Source organism: Mytilus edulis, chromosome 12, assembly GCF_963676685.1.
Source record: "Mytilus edulis chromosome 12, xbMytEdul2.2, whole genome shotgun sequence".
Lineage (NCBI taxonomy): Eukaryota > Metazoa > Mollusca > Bivalvia > Mytilida > Mytilidae > Mytilus > Mytilus edulis.
Window position 1 is genome coordinate 13,248,464 of NC_092355.1, and position 18,908 is coordinate 13,267,371.

The window sequence follows — 18,908 nt, forward strand, 5'->3', positions numbered from 1 at the left end:
TAACTTTTGAACAGACAGTCGAACTCTTTTGAGCTCAGTGTATAAAAAGTAGAGCTCGTCGAGAGGAACATTTTATATGCTGTAAGTATGCAGCAAACTCTTATCGTTTTCTTAATATGAAAGCTTGAAATTGCAGCGTAATTTTTTTTTGCACTCTGTGACCTTTGACCTTGGGTGCATATTGGTCTAGGTCCCAAGTCTTTACGACTTCCGGTTCTCGAGATACAATTTTTCAAAAATTGTGTATATTTTTTCAAGGGAAATAACTCCTTATAAGGGTTAACAACAAATTGATTGTATATGTTTATTATCATTGCCATCTGGTCTTGTACATGTTGCCGTTTTCAAATCGATTCTATCTTGAATACTTTTTGAGAAAAATGTAAAAGAAAGAAATTGCGTCAAGGGGACGTAACTCTCATAGGGAATGATGAAATTCTTAGCAGCCTCATATGGTAACACATCATGATGAGATCTAACTTTTGTCCAAATAAGGTCATGATATCTTTAAAAACAACGAGGGGGGCATGTCGAAAAAAACCAATAAAAGGGAGATTACTTCTAAAGGGGATGATGAAATCCTACACAGCCTCATCTGGTTATACTTCATGATGAGGGCTACCGATGGTCCATATTTGGTCTTGATAACTCCAATAGAAACGAGGGGAGGCCATGTCAAACAAATGCTGGATGAAAAAAAAACAGGAGAAAAACAATAAGGTCTTTCCTCGCGGAGAGGAAAGACCTTAATTAATTGCAGGATAAAGACAATAGCTGTTTAGTGTCTTTAAATATCAGCTGGATTTGTACTCGGCTCGAAACAGGTGTAGTAGCTCGCTAAAAGCTCGCATACACCTTGTTTCCTAGCCTCGTACAAATACAGCTGATATTTAAAGACACTAAACAGTTATTGTCTATGTATACAACTAATACTGATTCATTGTTGAAATGCTCAGTTACTGGCTGTATCCATTACCGTTTCGTGTATTTTTTGTTATGTGAATACATTGTGTAATGTCTCATCGGCTGTCGTACCTCGTCTCTTTATGTCTAAACTAAAGTAAAGTGAGGACATACAAAAGATTTAGTAAAGTTTGCGGACGATAAAAAAATGAACGTGGGATTCATTTGAGTTTAAACAAACTTGAAATTATAGTTATATTAAATCTAGCAAATACACAGTAAATACTTTATACCCGTGTTAGTCGTCAAATACATGAAGTCAAATTTTACATATTGTAAACTGCGTTTAAAAATACAGTTGAACATAAATTCATAACCAGATTCCAAAATATCAACCTTTAGTTGTACTTTTCGCCACACTATCTACTGGTACTTGATTTTCTAAAACGTAAGTATAATTTATTTAAAACAATTTCTAAATGTTGCTTGGTGTGCTTTTGTTTTGTCGTTGTTTAAAGCTTTGAAGCGCTTATGTTCGCAATTGTCTTGTATATACCGACAGCGATGCTTGTTTGAATGTCTTATTTTATGCAATCTTAATAATTAAGGTTCGAAAGAACATAGTTATTACGTACTAAAGTAAAAAAAAAAGATACTCCTTCAATCTGACTGCGAGAACGAGGCCCGATTGCTCAGTTAGTTGATCCAATCTTTAATCATATGATACATTTTGTATGTTTTTCAATGCTTGTTAAAACGAAGTTTTCTTATGTTATACAAGATACAGACACAAACTATCAATTCAAACAGTTTATTCAATTATTTAATGTAAACGTATGTATATATACGAACAGAAAATCGTGCATAACAAATGTTTAACAGATGTGCTTATATAATCATAATTTATAGTACTTATGGACAAAGAGAAACAATTCCCAATGGTTGCATTAAATTATGCCACCGTATAAAAATCAAAGTTCCCCCTCTGCAAGAAGTAGAAAGCCCCTATCCAGTTGCTGTAATCAACTTTTTTTTCTAGAGAAAATAAAGAGATGTGGTTTGATTGCCTATATATATAAGACAACTAACTATCAACTAGAAACCAACAGACGTAATTGTCAGTAACTTTGGACATATTGGCCCCTTCCGTGTCAGTCAGTATTAATGTTATACAGTAAATAACAAATTAAAAAGTTGAACACAAATATGAGACAGAAGAAAAAACAATAATACATAAAGTATATAAACCAAATACCCGGACGAAATGCGCCATTTTCAACCGTATATATGAGGGTCTGGATTGGGGTTCTTCATTTCTGTACTCATTCATTGTTTAAGTCATATTTCTTCATATTTTTACTCATTATTCTCTATTTGTTATATTTGGCCACACCCCACCCCATATTATATATTTCTAATGCCCAATTTTTTCCATTCTTTATCTTTTTAGCCATTTATTGTGTACATTTGGCCCATAGTTTTACATTCTGAAAACCCCGTCCAGAACCTCATATAGGAGTTCATCTTGATGATATGTTTATAAAGGTATATAAATGATATGTAAGCATGAACTACTGGTGTATAAGAGATTGTTGTTGGTTTTACCTTAAAGTTTTAAAATCTAACCTTCCATTTAATATCAATTGTAAGCGTTACATGATTTAAATCAAAATTTTAATTCAGCGTGGGACCTAAAAAAACCAAATTGACAGTTAATGTAATCGCATCATCGTTGACAGAAAAAAAGACATACAACACTTTGCGTTTTTCTTATATATAATCTTTTAAGCATTCCAATGAATGCAGACTGGGAGAGATATCTTTGTGTTCCAATGAATGCAGACTGGGAGAGATATCTTTGTGTTCCAATGAATGCAGACTGGGAGAGATATCTTTGTGTTCCAATGAATGCAGACTGGGAGAGATATCTTTGTGTTCCAATGAATGCAGACTGGGAAAGATATCTTTGTGTTCCAATGAATGCAGACTGGGAGAGATATCTTTGTGTTCCAATGAATGCAGACTGGGAGAGATATCTTTGTGTTCCAATGAATGCAGACTGGGAGAGATATCTTTGTGTTCCAATGAATGCAGACTGGGAGAGATATCTTTGTGTTCCAATGAATGCAGACTGGGAGAGATATCTTTGTGTTCCAATGAATGCAGACTGGGAAAGATATCTTTGTGTTTCAATGAATGCAGACTGGGAGAGATATCTTTGTGTTCTAATGAATGCAGACTGGGAGAGGTATCTTTGTGTTCCAATGAATGCAGACTGGGAGAGATACATGTATCTTTGTGTTCCAATGAATGCAGACTGGGAGAGATATCTTTGTGCATTTTTACTATTACGTTTTGCAATATTCGATAACAAAGAGGAAGAGTCAATATGCCTTGACTGTATCTCAGGATCATTAATAAAAATATGACCTTCAAGATTTAAAGCGACGTTTATGATGAACAGTAGTTTACGTTACATTCTTATAATAAATCTACTATTTACTGCCTTAACATTTGAGACACCGCCAACCATGTTGCTTAGAAATTGTCACTTCACATGTTTGGCAGCGCTCTTTTAGTACAAATACGATAATTCAAGATTAAGAAAACTTAACTGAAAGTGAAATCTATAAACAAATGAAGAACACAAAATAAAATTACATATACAATTCGTTGTTCACTGTCCCTGCCATGCATGAAATACAAAATATACGGATTCATTAATATTCGTTAGATACAAATTTTCGTGGATTCCGTTGGTTCAGGAGACTTGGTCAAAACCACGTATCCAGGAAAAGGCAAGTTTCCAAATTCCACGAAAATTGGTACCCATGAAAATAAATGAATCTACATGTGCTTATGACATAAAGAGAATAATAAATAATTTCACAACCTATGAACTGCTCAATATATGATAATACAATCTGCACTTGATTCAAACATTTAAACCTACGTAATTATGTACTTTCATATTCTAGTGAAGCATTAAATGAAACTTCAATTAACTAACATGTGTCAATCAGCATGTTAAACATGTGTTTCATTTTAGCAGATGTAAGTTTTAAAGATAAATTTATTGATCTGATGGTGTTTGTTAATTTGGATTTTAAAATATTAAATCATGGCACTTGACACTCGTTTTATGCTATCACTTTTTACACAATAAAACACTATAAGTACATTACTAATAATAATGTTTTTAACAATGCGGTAACCTTTGACATTTACATAGACTGTCATCTACATCAGCAAAATGTTTGTTCGAATCAGGTATATACACCTTTATGGAAGACAAATAGTGAATAAAATAATGTCATTTTGATTTGCAGATCACATCTCGGAGGTACTTGACTTTGAAAGAACACAAGGCACTTAATGGCAGCCACATGACTTGACGATCACTTAATGACAACCACGTGACTTACCAATCATTTAATGGCAACCACATGAATAAAACAATCATTTAATGGCAACCACATCTTGGCGATCATTTTATGGCAACCACACGACTTGACGATCTTTTAATGGCAGCCACATGATTTGACGATCATCATGGGAAACTTCTGTAAAACTACATTCAAATTGTCATCAAAGTACAAAACAGACTGTGCTCCTAATTTAGTAGGAGCACACCCCGGACTGGGTGCCTGTTTGGGGTTCATTAAATGAACCAGTGTCTGTACTATAGCATGGTTAGTGGCGTTCATGTGTGCTGCCAAAGGAAACTGACATTCACCTTCACAGTAAAAAGCTTGAAACCCATCTGGTGCAATTATCCAACTCTGAAAATATACAAATATTTTATGTCATACAATAAATAATTTCATCAAGATTCTAACAAATTAGATATAAATGCACATCTCCTAAGTCAAGAGTTTATTATTTAGTAGTTGTCGAATGTTCGTGTTGTGCATGTTGTTCATAGGTTTTACTCAGAACGCCATATTGATTATAGCCACATAACGAGATTTCGACACATTACCTTATAGCCTTGAAGTCAGAAGAAACCTCAAATTAAAAAAATAATGCATATGTTTTTTTTTATAACTCAATGGATAGTTTTCATTATAAAACTTATGTACATATACTTTTTTCTGAAGAAAATTCTTTAATTTATTCATATTTAGAAGAAGTTTACTGGAAGCAATTCCCCCGACACATTTTCCGTATCCAAAGTGACCTTAGTGTGACCCATCTCGTAAAAATCCGGTGATCGCAATACGCATGGATGTCCTTAAAATAAACTATTATCTAAATTTACATGGTAAATACGTGCTCAATTTCTATGCTTTTTTGTTGATTTTTTGTTGATTGTTGACAAACAGGGGGCAATCGTTAAACTTCGGCTTCAAAACACGAACTTTAATTACCTGCCATATTTTCACAACAACACTGACCGTTTGAAAAAAAAAATTGACGATTATACGAAATTTATGCTAAAAAAATATAAAATTCGTACACAGAACATGCAGAAGACTAAGTTTATGATGTTTGTATGCATTGGTTCAAGAATTGGAAGAACATTATTTTTCACCGGGCACTCGTTTCTTATGACTTCAAATCAAAAAAAAAGTTTGCCGCATCTCTGGAGTAGCAACTCTTAAATATTTTTTTATTTATTTAACAACTACATGTACATGTAACACCTTTATCACTTCATTTCAATAGTTTAATTTATAATGTTATGTAATAGACTGTATGTTGTATCAATTGTATATATTATGTGTATATTCCCCCCTAGGGACCTAATTTGGAAAAATAAAATTTATCTTATAGCCACCTAGATATATACGTACTCCCGACACATTACAGACTGAGCCTTATCTTCGCCTGAAGGACTCCCGACACGGTTACCATAGCCTTAAGGCATATAACTTGCTCCTATCGCACTATCGCCACCTAACGTCTTATAGACACATAGCCGCCGCATCATCTGAACATTACATACTCAAGACACATTGCCAGTGCCTAATATCGGAACCTAGCTTACTCTGGACACATTACCGGAGCCTAATTGGAACCCAACGGACTCTGAAAACACTTCCAGCGTTTTATTGACACATATGTACGCGTACTCGTAACAAATTTACATTACAAGCGCTGATTGCACACCAAAAGTTTACGTATTCTGGACGCATTAATGTTGTTTTAACTCAACCACACCGTTTTTCGTCACGCTATATTGCCATATTCGCAAATATGTATCTAAGTTCAATGAATATTTACTTTTAGCGTAACTATGCTAAACACAGCACCGTGGTCATTATACTTCTATAATATATAGCTATTCAAATGAGTACCATGTTAAGTATCACGGCCATCGCAACCACTTAAACTACTTCTGACGTATCAAAATAGCTTCATTTAACATATTGTCTCAACTTCTCAATGCGACACTGGACGAGGTCCTGAAATCAGTCATCTATATAAGCAGAAACTAGAAAAAAAGAAACGCATTTTAAAACAAGAATGTGTCCATCGTACACGTATACCCTACTCGCACTGTCATTTTCTATGTTCCGTAGAACGTAAAATTGTTTTCAAGTTGATTGGACTTCAACTTCAGCAAAAACTGCATTGACCAAAAAGTTTAACCTGACTTGACTAAAATATTTAACCTGAAGTGGGACAGACGAATGAACGAACGAACGAACGAACAGACGCAGAGACCGAAAAACCTAATGCCCCTATGTGGGTCATTAAAAGTTATAAAAATACCGAAACCTAGATAAATTCATAAAGAAGATGTCTCGCAAACCAAACTCTCGGTTGTATCAATAAAAGGAACAATTCTAAATTTAGATATAGGAGTGAAAAACGAAATATAGATACACATGCGACGTCCTGGTCTGTTATGTTTTCAATCACAGTGCATTAGAAATTAACCAGTCCATACAGCTTACCTGCCAACCTAAATCTTTAAACTTTACAAACATCTGTTTCCTTTGACAGGGCCACCTCCGTATCCGTCTTGGATATCCTAAATTGAAAAAAATGATTAAATAGCTCATAAGTGTTCAACGTCATTTGGCAAATATAACAAAAGTAACAATATTCTGGACAGATAAATAAGTGCTTAACTTCTGTCGACAAATATAACACAAAGATATAATATTCAGGACAAGTATATAAAGGTTCAACATCTGTCGGCAAATATCACACAAAGTAATAATATTCAGGACAGAGACATAAGTGCTCAACGTCTGTCAGCAAATATAAAGAAAAATAATAAATATTCAGAACAGATACAAAAGTGCTCAACGCCCGTCGGCAAATATAACACAAAGTTATTATATTCAGGACAGATTCAAAATTGTTCAACGTCCGTCAGCAAATATTCCAAAATATTCTGGACAAGTAAATAAAATTTCAACGTTCGTCGGCAAATATAACAAAAAAGTAATTATATTCAGGACAGATACACAAGTGCTCAATGTTCGTAAAAATATTACAAAAGGTTATAATATTCAGGACAAGAAAATAAGCGCTCAACTTCCGTCGGTAAATATAACAAAAAGTAATAATATTCAGGACAAGAACAAAAGGGCTCAACGTCCGTTTGTAAATATAGCAAAGAATAATAATATTCTGGTCAAGTATAGAAGTGCTCAACGTCCGTCAGTAAATACAACACAAAGTAATACTATTCAGGACAAGTACAGACGTGCTCAACGTCCGTCGGCAAATATAACACAAAGTAATTTTCTTCAGGATAAGTGCATAAGTGCTCAACGTCCGTCAGCAAATATAACAGTACTATCAATATTCAGGACAATTACATGTAAGGTCATTCATTTTGTCCTTTCTATCCTTTCTATGAAAAAAAAACAGCCGTGAAGACCCCTTTTAAACGTGCGAAGCTACGTGACAAAAAAATAAATATGTCATCAGTTTTATAACTGTCAATTGTCTCTTCTTGCCTTCACAAACTGGCAGCGCCTATGTGCCGCTTTTTAATACATTGTAACTATAATCATATACTGTTAATGGATGTCATGATAAATAAATTAAATATTGCAATTCTTTCAAAAGATAAACAGGATTTTTGATTTACTTTAAAAAAATATATTACGGATAATATAAACATACTTCCTCGAATACAATGTATATTCTCTAATAAAAATAATATGTATTTTAGTTTATGTACAATAAAAACCTACTTGCGTATCTGTATGCAGGTGTTTCGGGTTCATCTGCACTCATATCTTGCATAGCTTGTCGCTTATATCGTTCAGCTGCACGTGTTTTTCTAAGGTTCACTTTTTGTGAGGCTTTGAAAAATCCAGTTAAAAACGGTTGCCTATTTTTCGCACCTCTATGCCCAACGATTCCAAATTTGTCCGGATCTACCTCTGAACCTAGAAAAATAGGGAACATGTATTCCACATTTGGGATATTTATTAAATTTCTTGTCGTGATCATTGCTATTATAGAATAACCATGTATTATACTACATGCTAAAATGCCATATACGAGGTTGATACCTTTCTCTATCAAATGGCAAATACTTCAATCCCCGTCACGGAGACGTTTGATAAATTGTGCGCTTAATGCAATACAAATGGTTGTTATACATGTATACAATACGTTATAATTAAATTTGTTATTACTTTCAATTTGGATTGCAATAGATGGTAAAACATGGCATTCAGTATAATACAATTTAAATAGAACAAAGTTATAAAGAGATAGAGTTAATTTTCCTTAAAAAATACATTGTCAATTTTGTCTTGCGTCGGTTGACCAAGTTTTCTGGGGGTCCATTCTGCTCTATCCCCTTTGAGCTTGGGGTTAATTATTATATCGGGGCTTATTCTCATTATCATTTGTATATCGCATGCTATGCTGTATTAAATGCGGAATGCTATGTGGGTTTTTGAACTTCTGGTCGCTCAAATTTGAAACAATACACAAGACATATACTAAGTTCAATTGGACTATATCTAGCATACGGATATACGGATAAAATATAGAACATAGCGCATACGGATATACGGACGAAATATATAACAAAGCACATACGGATATACGGGCGAAATATATAACATAGCGCATACGTTAATGAAATATGTGTGCGCTGCAAATTTTTTCGATAAAATTTTCTTTTGGATATGAACAGAAATTTTGACAAATCATCTATACAAACAAGCACACATAAGATTAATCTCAAGCATGTCAAGTAATATATGCACGTATTTTCGAAATAAGTTTTAAACAATAATGTGTCCCCAGTTCACGGATGTCCCATCCGCACTATCATTTTCTATGTTCGATAGAGCGTGAAAATGGGATGAAATCTCTAATTTGGCAATAAAATAAGAAAGATCATAGCCTAGGGAACATGTGTACTAAGTTTCAAGTTGATTGGACTTCAAAAACTACCTCGACCAAAAACTTTAACCCGAAGCGGGACAGACGAACGAACGATCGGACGGACGAACGGACGCACATACCAGAAAAGATAATGCCCATAAATGGGGCATAAAAAAGATATGTTATAATAATTGATATATAACTATACACAATTTCAGAATGAAACATACCTTTTCTAATGAATTTAATTTTCATATAAAGACCAAGATTTGCGGTCGGATATCGAGTCCAAAGTTCAGCCGCTTTGGTCAAATCAAGGGTCAACCAGCCTACATGGTCTGCTTTTGTTGTCACGTTTCCAACTGATTCTAAATACTTATCCCTAAAATTATAATAATTAAAATGAATACAATATTAGTTCAACCATATCCATACAAATCCATTGCTCAACAGATTTAACTAGGAAACTGTCTTTCTATAAACCATATGGTAACTGCAATTCCTATGTATTTTTAGTTTGTTCTTATGGTGTGCTGTTACAACACTGTCCCGCCATATGCTGTATGTGCCTGTAGTTCAAAGATTGTTTTTGATTCATCATGCCTCTATTTATTTTTGTAATTTGTTTTGTATATTATTTTTTATAAATTAAACCGTTATTAATTTTCGTTAGAATTGATTCACGTTTTTCGTTTACAAGTACATTTTTGTACATTTGTATCTCCTGCCTATATATGCGGTACGGGGTTTTCACATTGCTGAAGGCCATACGGTTGTCGTCACTTGTTGATAATCACTTATTGAAACTCTGGTTGATAGTTGTCTCATTGACAATCATACCACGTCTCTTTAAGTTAATATACATCAATATACGTTATAAGTTGGCTCAATGATGAAGGTCGTACCGTGACCTACAGTTACTTACTTACACTTTATATCTGAGTATTCCATACGAGGTATTTGTCAACTAATGTCTATCTATAAACGAAATCCCATTTACCGTATTCAAAACTCATAAGTCAAAGAAAAACCAAAAAATACATGGCCAAACAAATGAAAGCGACGAACAATTCCACATAGTAATACACAGAAAACAAAATATTAAGCAACACAAACCCCAGAAAAAATGGGTGAAATTTTACGCTCCAGAAGGGTAAACAAGACGCCTATTCTATATATGTGTCATCCGTCCTGCATATACTGATAATATATTTAAATGACAATCTCAATCAAATTGTAGAATGTAGGAGACACACAAATTCTTGATGATCTTATGTAGAAAATATTCCTTTCTCGAATTGGCTAGGGCATAGACTTGGTAACCTTGTTTGCTGTTTATCCGTTGTATACGCAACATTAAGACATGTTAAGAAATACGAGTTAAAAACACTCGGCTTGGAGACAGGGTTATGTGTAAATGGGGTATACGCATGGACCTGCAGACTATAACCGTGTGATATAGTATGTTAGAAATCCGGTTAAGTGTGTCGGTCTTGTAAAACGCAGAGCTGATAACTACGTTCTTGTCCTGAAACGCATGTATAGGTCATTCGTCTCCACTCGGCCGATTCCGTACCCTCATCTAACGGAATGAAGGAGAGTAGCGGATTCTACCGATGATTGCCGAATGATGTATACTAAAGGTGTTGCCAATGTATACGTTCAATACAAGTTAAAATTTGGATCCTCAATGCTCTTCAACTTTGTACTTGTTTGGTTTTTATAACTATTTTGACATGAGCGTCACTGATGAGTGATCTTATGTAGACGAAACGCGCGTCCGGCGTACCCAATTATAATCCTGGTACCTTTGTTACCTATACTGTTTAAACATATGTTCCCCGAAACTTCTTCCATTGTCTGAGCAATAAAACCAATTTTAATTCGAGACTAGAAACTTTGATGAATTAATTGGTTTAATAGTTTTATGTTATTTGAAAAATCTCATACAACTATTTCATGTGTATTTAGTAATAATAAACATGTCTATGTCTACGTCTATGACAACTTCTATGTCATTTAAACTTTGGTGGAACGTTTTTTTTTTTTTTTTTTGGCAATCATAACACATCTTCTTATTTCTATTAAACTAAAATAACTTACTCGGGATCCGGTCCTTGTTTTATCATGTATATCTGAATCTGAAAATCATTACTTTTCCACTTTTTAGCTTTATCTTTAAAAAGCCTAAGTTCAGCTTTCACTACTTTTTCCTCAACTGTCACTTCACTAAAATCAAAGAAAAACGTCCGGTCTTTTTCGTGGCGTAAATGTGGAACTTTTTTGGCTGAAAAATAGAAAGTCGTTTATCATGATTATTGAATTAAATCAAATATTCTCGTAACTTTGTACGCTTAAACGTTTTGTTGTGTAGATTTTGTTTTTTAGCTTAACATTTTCTTTTTATTGGCTAATGGTTTGCCTTTCTTTGCATCTTAAAATGAATAATTTTAGACTAATCGACTAGTTTTGTAAAACAAAGATAAATATAAAATGGGGATACATTCCTATAGATTAGATGTTCGCTTTCATTAAACTGGTATATGGCGAAGGACATATGGGCTTTTCTTACGAAAGACCCCCATTCTTTCGATTGTATGTTAGAAAAATAAGGTACAGGTACATGTATGTTAAGATATGAGTTAGATTTCACTTTTCTGTCTATTTCTACTGTTCTTTTCTTTTGCCTATAGACTACATAGGGACACACGGTTCGACAATAACACTTAAAAGTAACAATGTTTAAGCATTCAAAAGGCGTATACTGAAATCTCATCAAAACGCAAGTACTTTTTTATGATGACCCGAGTGCATTTACTATGCAATAATATTTAATGAAATGCCAAAACTTCCAACAGAAAAGAGCTGCCAACATCTTTAACCCTATTTTATTAGTATTTAGTGCAAGATGAACACATGTAAAACCATCTGTAATTTAATTATACGTAGCCTATTAGAAGGATGTTTATTCAATATAGTAATTTACTGTTTCGGCCTTGAGCCAAAACGGAATTTTTAGACTAATGCTTCGGCATGTGATTGGGAATTCAAAATCTTGAAAAAGAAGGTATAAATAGTTTTTGAATTCTGAATACTTCATTGACTACACAAAATTAAGATCTTGATATAAAGTTTTTTTTTAATGTAGTATTGAATAAGTTTGAATCACGCCTAAAATCTTCATTTAGGCCAAAGCATAAAATTATGTTTAATGTGTCCTTAACTTTTCTGTATTGTCATACCTAACCTAACACATTTTGTAGACTATGGTGTAACACCAAAAACGTCTTGAACATTTACTTTTATCTCGGTGGCCGTGTGTATATATATATATATCAATTTGGCCTTAGTATATTTTTATTCCACGCAATCGAACGCTTGTGATGTGATAGGGATTGGATGGACAGATTAGTGTTTTGACGTCCTGTGGCAAATATATCATGTATTCTAGGATGTGACGAACCTATTTCTACTATACCGAACACGCTTATTAGGATTTAAACATGCTTGGTACATAAACGAAAACATGCCCCCACATACGATAGATGAATGGATTAGTACTTTGACGTTCAGTGGCAAATATTTCATGTATTTTAGAACGAGAACATGGTGTTATGATGTGAAAATTATCGAACCCTTTTGTACTCTACCAACACACTTCGTTGGATTTAAACATGTTTTACTTTTCTACATTGGCCGGAGGTACATCTGTATTCCGTATAGGGTGAGGGTTGAGATCTCATAAACATGTTAAACCCCGCCGCATTTTTACGCCTGTCCCAAGTCAGGAGCCTCTGGCCTTTGTAAGTCTTGTATTATTTTTAATTTTAGTTTCTTGTTTACAATTTGGAGTTAAATATGGCGTTCTTTATCACTGAACTAGTATATATATTTGTTTAGGGGTCAGTTGAAGGACGCCCTCGTGTGCGGGAATTTCTGGCTGCATTGAAGACCTGTTGGTGACCTTCTGCTGTTGTCTGTTCTATGGTCGGGTTGTTGTCTCTTTGACACATTCCCCTTTTCCATTCTCAGTTTTATTGTTAAATAAATAATAATAAAAAAACATACCCAGTCCCAATATCAGATGAGAGACAGGTGTCTTAGTGATTTAACATATATTTGATAAATGTACAATAGCCAGTGTCCATCCAGGAGAAGAGGGCATACACATAATTATTATGAAAATTATCATGGTATAAGATTTTTCAAAGCATATTATCGTCCATTCTTAATTACCCGTTTTTTTAGAATTTTTACAGAAAGCTTTTCAAAAATCACGGATCCGCCCCTGTTAGCCCATACACACGATTGGGAGATTTAGCAACGTTACAGCATTATGAAGACACACTCAATTGATTTAATGTGACTTTCACCATTCCCGCTACGTTTGAATAATACAGACCAAATCCGAGTTCAAGGAATAAACCATTGAACTCACTGCCCAGTGATCAACATTACAAAATAAACATTTGACCTTCAACTTATACTGTCTAGTGATCAACATTACAATATACTTGTATAAAAGTAACGACACAACAATTATCGGAAATATAAATTGAAATATTTCAGGACATTTCAATAAAATAAAAGTGTGGGTGAATTAAAAGAAATAGTTTATATCTAAAGTGGTTTGTACTGTTAGAAAGAAACCCATTGTACATGTTACAATTATACGTAATTTACTTGTAAGAAAGATATATTGACTAATTACTTTGTCGTTTTAATGGTCAAAACACCTGTGTTTTACAAAGGTAAAAATCAGTTGACATTTTAGGTTTGTCGTTTGTGAAAGGTACACCAATGAACGACATATACAAGTCTAATATAGGTAAAAAAAATAATCTTGTTTGAAATGTAAACCCTATAATCACGGTAATTATAGAAATTTTGTTGTCAATTTATTTTTGTTATCGTCGTGATGAACTGCGCAAACATACTATATTTAACGAATATATATATTAAAGAAAACATTTACAATGTCAGATCTATGAAAAACCAGCCCAGGGATTTCAACTCATATTAATAATAAAGAAATTAAAAGAAAAATTCTAGTACCATTAACTTTATAAGCCAAGTAAAGTTTTTTTTTAAGGTGATGAACATTGCACGAGGGTCTGTATGAGGGAAGATCATTACTGTGTATGAACATAAATTCAAGTGTTTTTCTATTTAATTAATATGTCTTTCCCGTTCTCTTTCCTTATACATGTTATATTTTACGCTCTTCATTATCATGATTATTCTCAATTCCGTATGTTTTGCCCTAATTTTCTTTCGCTATTTGTTTTCCTTAATTTTTCTGTAGATTTGCGAGTAATATTATTATTTACTTATTATTTCGTTGTATTTGTGGGCTGGTCAAATTGGTGATTATTTTTTTTCTCTCTCCATTAAATGAGGTCAACAAAATTAACACCGACAAATCATCATTATTGTTGTAATAAAGGGAAATTATTTCAAAAACACGGTTTGATTCTAAAATGCATGAAACACAGGTTATTTAAATACGAATTAAACCGATAATAGTATGAAAATCTTGAACTGAGAGCCCCCTTTTTTAACAGTCTAAAAAAAATATAAAAGAAAAATAAACATTTCTTCTAAACTTATTTATAAATACCACCTCTACAATATGTTTTACACGGAGAATGAATATGAAAAAGGGTTTTCTTTAAAAGGGGGGGGGGGGCGGTACATGTATTTATTTGTCCATTTCTTCTTTTTTAAAGTCTTATAACCATAGTGATAATAGTAATCTCAAATTGTATCTTAGAATACATTTACATAAACAAATAAGGACGGGATGTCTAGAAAATATATCTTAAATTTTGAAAACTCTTAACCCAAAAACAATGGCATGACAAAAAGGGAGACAATTCGCGCTCCCACATTCCCCCTTTTTCAGAAAAGGCATTTCACATTATTTATCTGTTTATACCTACCACGATTAACAAAACTCATGATAACGTCTGCACCTTGTATCGGTTCAATAATATCCCCAATAGATATATTCCCTGCTATTCTGAATGATGGCGTGTCATCTAATAAAATTCCATCCGCACCCGCAATAGTATTGTATAAATCTAACATAAAACGAGGCGCAGAATAGTCATTAGTATGCACCTTTGGCTTTGGTCGATGGTGTAATCCAAGCAGTGTCAAAATCTCTTGTTGGAGCTCTCGCTTACTCCTCGGGTTGATTTCATGTAATTTTTCCGTCTGATCCACACCATTGTCTATATAATATCCTGAAGACCAGCATACTATATCGTCTACACAACATATTAAAAGTACAACAACTATAGAAATGTGTAAGTTCACCACCATGTTAAATGTGTACCTATTTACCTGTACAGACATTCGCCCCATTCACGTTATTTACAAACATATACATTCTTTAGAACTTAGTCAGGTAAACACGTTGATTTAAGAACACATTTTAAATATAATCTCCATATGTATCCATTAATTATCAGATCGTAAGGATAAGTTTTAGAACTATATTCTCTCTATATTTCTCTAGCTATCCAAATGAAATCTATTTTTACCGCGTTAATTACGTTTTCTTTGTATTGAGTGGTTCCCCTGTCTGCACATAGGTTACACACATATAAACAGGTGAGATATACCGGTAAGTAATAAACAAATATCCCGACAGGTGCAGTATGGTTATTCATTTAACATACATCAAATATGTTAAAACTGTTTTAAAGTATTTGTTGATAGAAAGAAAAAAGAAAACTATTGAAGGGTGATATAACACCCCTCCCCTTTCCTCAGCCCCTTTCAATCTTATTTATTTTATTTTATTTATTTCAGTATACTTTAATTTACAGGTTAAATGAACTGATAACTGAAAAACAATACTTTTCATCGATATTTGATGACTTTGTAATTTCTTTTTTTTAAAGGCCGAATTAGACCTGCCACATGCACAAATTAAAATTAATGTAATATTTATTATCAAACCAGTTAAATTTTTACTCTATTTGCAATTCGATCAAACGTTGAAATTAATCTTCACTTATATAATTCAAATTTCAAAAATATATTGTTCAAAATATAATTCAGAAATGAAGGCAACTGCGGAAATGTCACGTATTGCCTGTTATAATAAAGTACGGGATTATCTATGAGCTTTAGAAAAAGGACGAAAACCGAGGCTCGCCGAGCTTTTTATATTCTACTGTTTGTAGCGAGTACAAATAAATTTGATATTTTTTGTCAATATATTGACTCTTCCCGTAAATTACACCAACACTTGAAATTCTAGTTTTCGAAAGAAAGCGACATCGTACATGTATAAACGCGGATCGCGAAGAGGGCCCCAAAATGAACTGTTACGCAAAGAAATATCCACGTTACCGCTTGCTCAACAGGAATAACAAGAGAATTTATTTCAAGTGTACAAGACAAAAATTGTATACCTGTTATTTGTACAATAGTTGGCTATTTGCCGCAGGATAAATGAATTGTCGAACCAAATTAAACAGTTACTGTAGTATAAAAGCCATCGTTCGTTAATTTGTACTTGAAATTTAGGTACTACAGATTCTTGGTTGCTATCGTTACATTTTCAGCATTTTGAAAGTTTTTCTATTTCAAATCTCTTAAAATTATGATTTTCAAACATGGAATATTGTATTATTTCTGTACCAAAATATTTAGTACAAATCAAGTACTGTAAAATACAAGTACCTAAATATTACAATTAGAGAAATAGTTCTAAATATTAAAAGTAAATTTCCAGTACCGAAATAGTACCTATGCAAAAGTAGCTGTGTATATTAAAAAAAAAAAGGAAATACAAATTTATTTGTTTTCTTGTTAAAAAAATTGTTGAAAAATCTACACTATCTCCCCTTATATCACAGTTTATCTTTCAATATTTATTTTAAGTTACATGTAAGTTCCGTGACATGATTTAAATGAAAAAGTTAACTACCAACGGTTAAGTAATTGGTGTCCAAGTTAGGCCCGAATAGTGGAACACAACCTCCTTATCCTAACTGTGCTAACCAATTCTCTCTCTTAACCCTTGTTGTCCTGTCCTATGATTAATTGTTATCTTATAGATATAGGAAGGTGTGGTATAGATCAAGGTACGGTCTTCAACACGGAGCCTATGTTCACACCGAACAGCAAGCTATAAAGGGCCCTACAAAATACTAGTAAAACCATTCAAATGGGAAAACTAACGGTCTTATGATATCTATAAAAAAAAAAACAAAAAAAAAACGGGAAACGAGAAACACATATAAACCACATAAACAAACGACAACCACTGAACATCAGATTCCTGACTTAGGACAGGTGCAAATAATTGCAGCGGGATTTAACGTTTTAATGGTACCAAACCTTCTCCCTTTTCTGAAACAGTAGTATAAAATCACATTATATTTATATTCGTGATCAGGTTGTTCCGTTACATACAGCCAAGACACCGCACTTACATGTACGTGTACTTTTGATGTACTAGATTTTTTTTGGTTAAACTACAAAGTCAGACGTATTTCAAAATACTAGAAATTAACTCAGCTCATTGATTAATCTAACCTGCAAAGTGCATTGATATATCTTATTTTATAACTGTCTTTTGATGTCTGAGGATGTGGGGATGTTTTGTTTTAATGCAATTAAGTAACCGCATAAACCCATGACGTAGTACGAATTATACGTCAATTATTCTGGTGATCTGTTGAATTAAATATTCTATTACAGTGTGTTTGACATGCATGTTTTTGTTACATCGACAAAGTTATGTAAATGCAATTAATAATTATATACAAACGTATTTGTTATCTTTAACTTAATCAACATGAAAAGGTAAATATATATAAGAATGCGAGGATTTTACATGTTTAAGTAAATATGTCAGTCTGAAAGAGGCGTTGCCACTTTCTCATTTGTCAATCCTCGTATACACGGTGGGTATGGTTGCCCTGCGAGAGAACGTTCTGTGCTGGTGATTCGGTCCTGACGGGTGCTGGTGATCAATGAAAAAATGTAAACAAAGACGAAAATGATGATTTTTGACGTTTTCACTCATAAAAAATGGAAGAAAACAGTTGAGACTTTTCAATTTTGTTTCTTATGGGTTCATATGTAAACCATTAAAAAGTTGACCCTCTAAACTGTTTCAGTAAGCGTAACACAAAAATGCTCATTTTCAGAAAATCTAGAACTGAAAAAATAAAACAAAAATGCTCATAGAGTCCGCTTTCTATACCGCAATCCACACGACAAAACTATTTTGTGAAAAACATTGCAATTTATTAAAATTTAGCATTTTCTCAATTTATTCATGTCCTGATACTGTGCTGGTGGGTCCTGTCATTGTGTTGGTGGGTCCTGATACGGTGCTGGTGATTTTGGATAAGAAGTTGGTCATATTTGAAACAAATGTTACAAAATCAATAAAATTGGGCAGATAATTGTTGTCAATAGGATCTATGACTCCTATTTTAGCTCTTGTGCATCCATTTGGCTGTTTAATATGTGTTTTCAAATGATCGTAACTAGTATTACATAATTACATAAAAGGGCAACATCTTTCGTCCAATAATGTTGAAGCATCAATGTAAGGGGCATTTAATATCTTAATAAAACTATTCTTATTTTAGATACTATATATTGTTATCTGATATTATATCAGATAACAATATATAGTATCTAAAATAAGAATAGTTTTA

At 33.3% G+C, this 18,908-nt stretch overlaps 1 protein-coding gene across 1 annotated transcript; it reads right to left on the bottom strand.

Annotated features, from left to right (window-relative positions):
• Positions 1-3,334: 3,334 nt before the first annotated feature.
• Positions 3,335-15,807, bottom strand: LOC139497166 (bone morphogenetic protein 7-like). The gene is made up of 6 exons (XM_071285259.1): positions 15,159-15,807; positions 11,320-11,503; positions 9,447-9,598; positions 8,064-8,261; positions 6,807-6,883; positions 3,335-4,685 (listed from the first exon to the last, which is right to left on the bottom strand). The coding sequence occupies exons 1-6, from the start codon at positions 15,583-15,585 to the stop codon at positions 4,425-4,427; spliced, it is 1,299 nt and encodes a 432-aa protein (XP_071141360.1). The 5' UTR covers positions 15,586-15,807; the 3' UTR covers positions 3,335-4,424.
• Between the last annotated feature and the right edge of the window lie 3,101 nt (positions 15,808-18,908).

Bases quoted from the DNA above. Each gene is read 5' to 3' on its own strand.
- LOC139497166 (XM_071285259.1), bottom strand. From the start codon at position 15,585: ATGGGGCGAATGTCTGTACAGGTAAATAGGTACACATTTAACATGGTG. The intron at 11,504-15,158 runs GTAGGTATAAAC...TCTATTTTTCAG, and splicing joins CATGAGTTTTGTTAATCGTG to CCAAAAAAGTTCCACATTTA. The intron at 8,262-9,446 runs GTATGTTTCATT...CTATTTTTCTAG, and splicing joins AATTAAATTCATTAGAAAAG to GTTCAGAGGTAGATCCGGAC.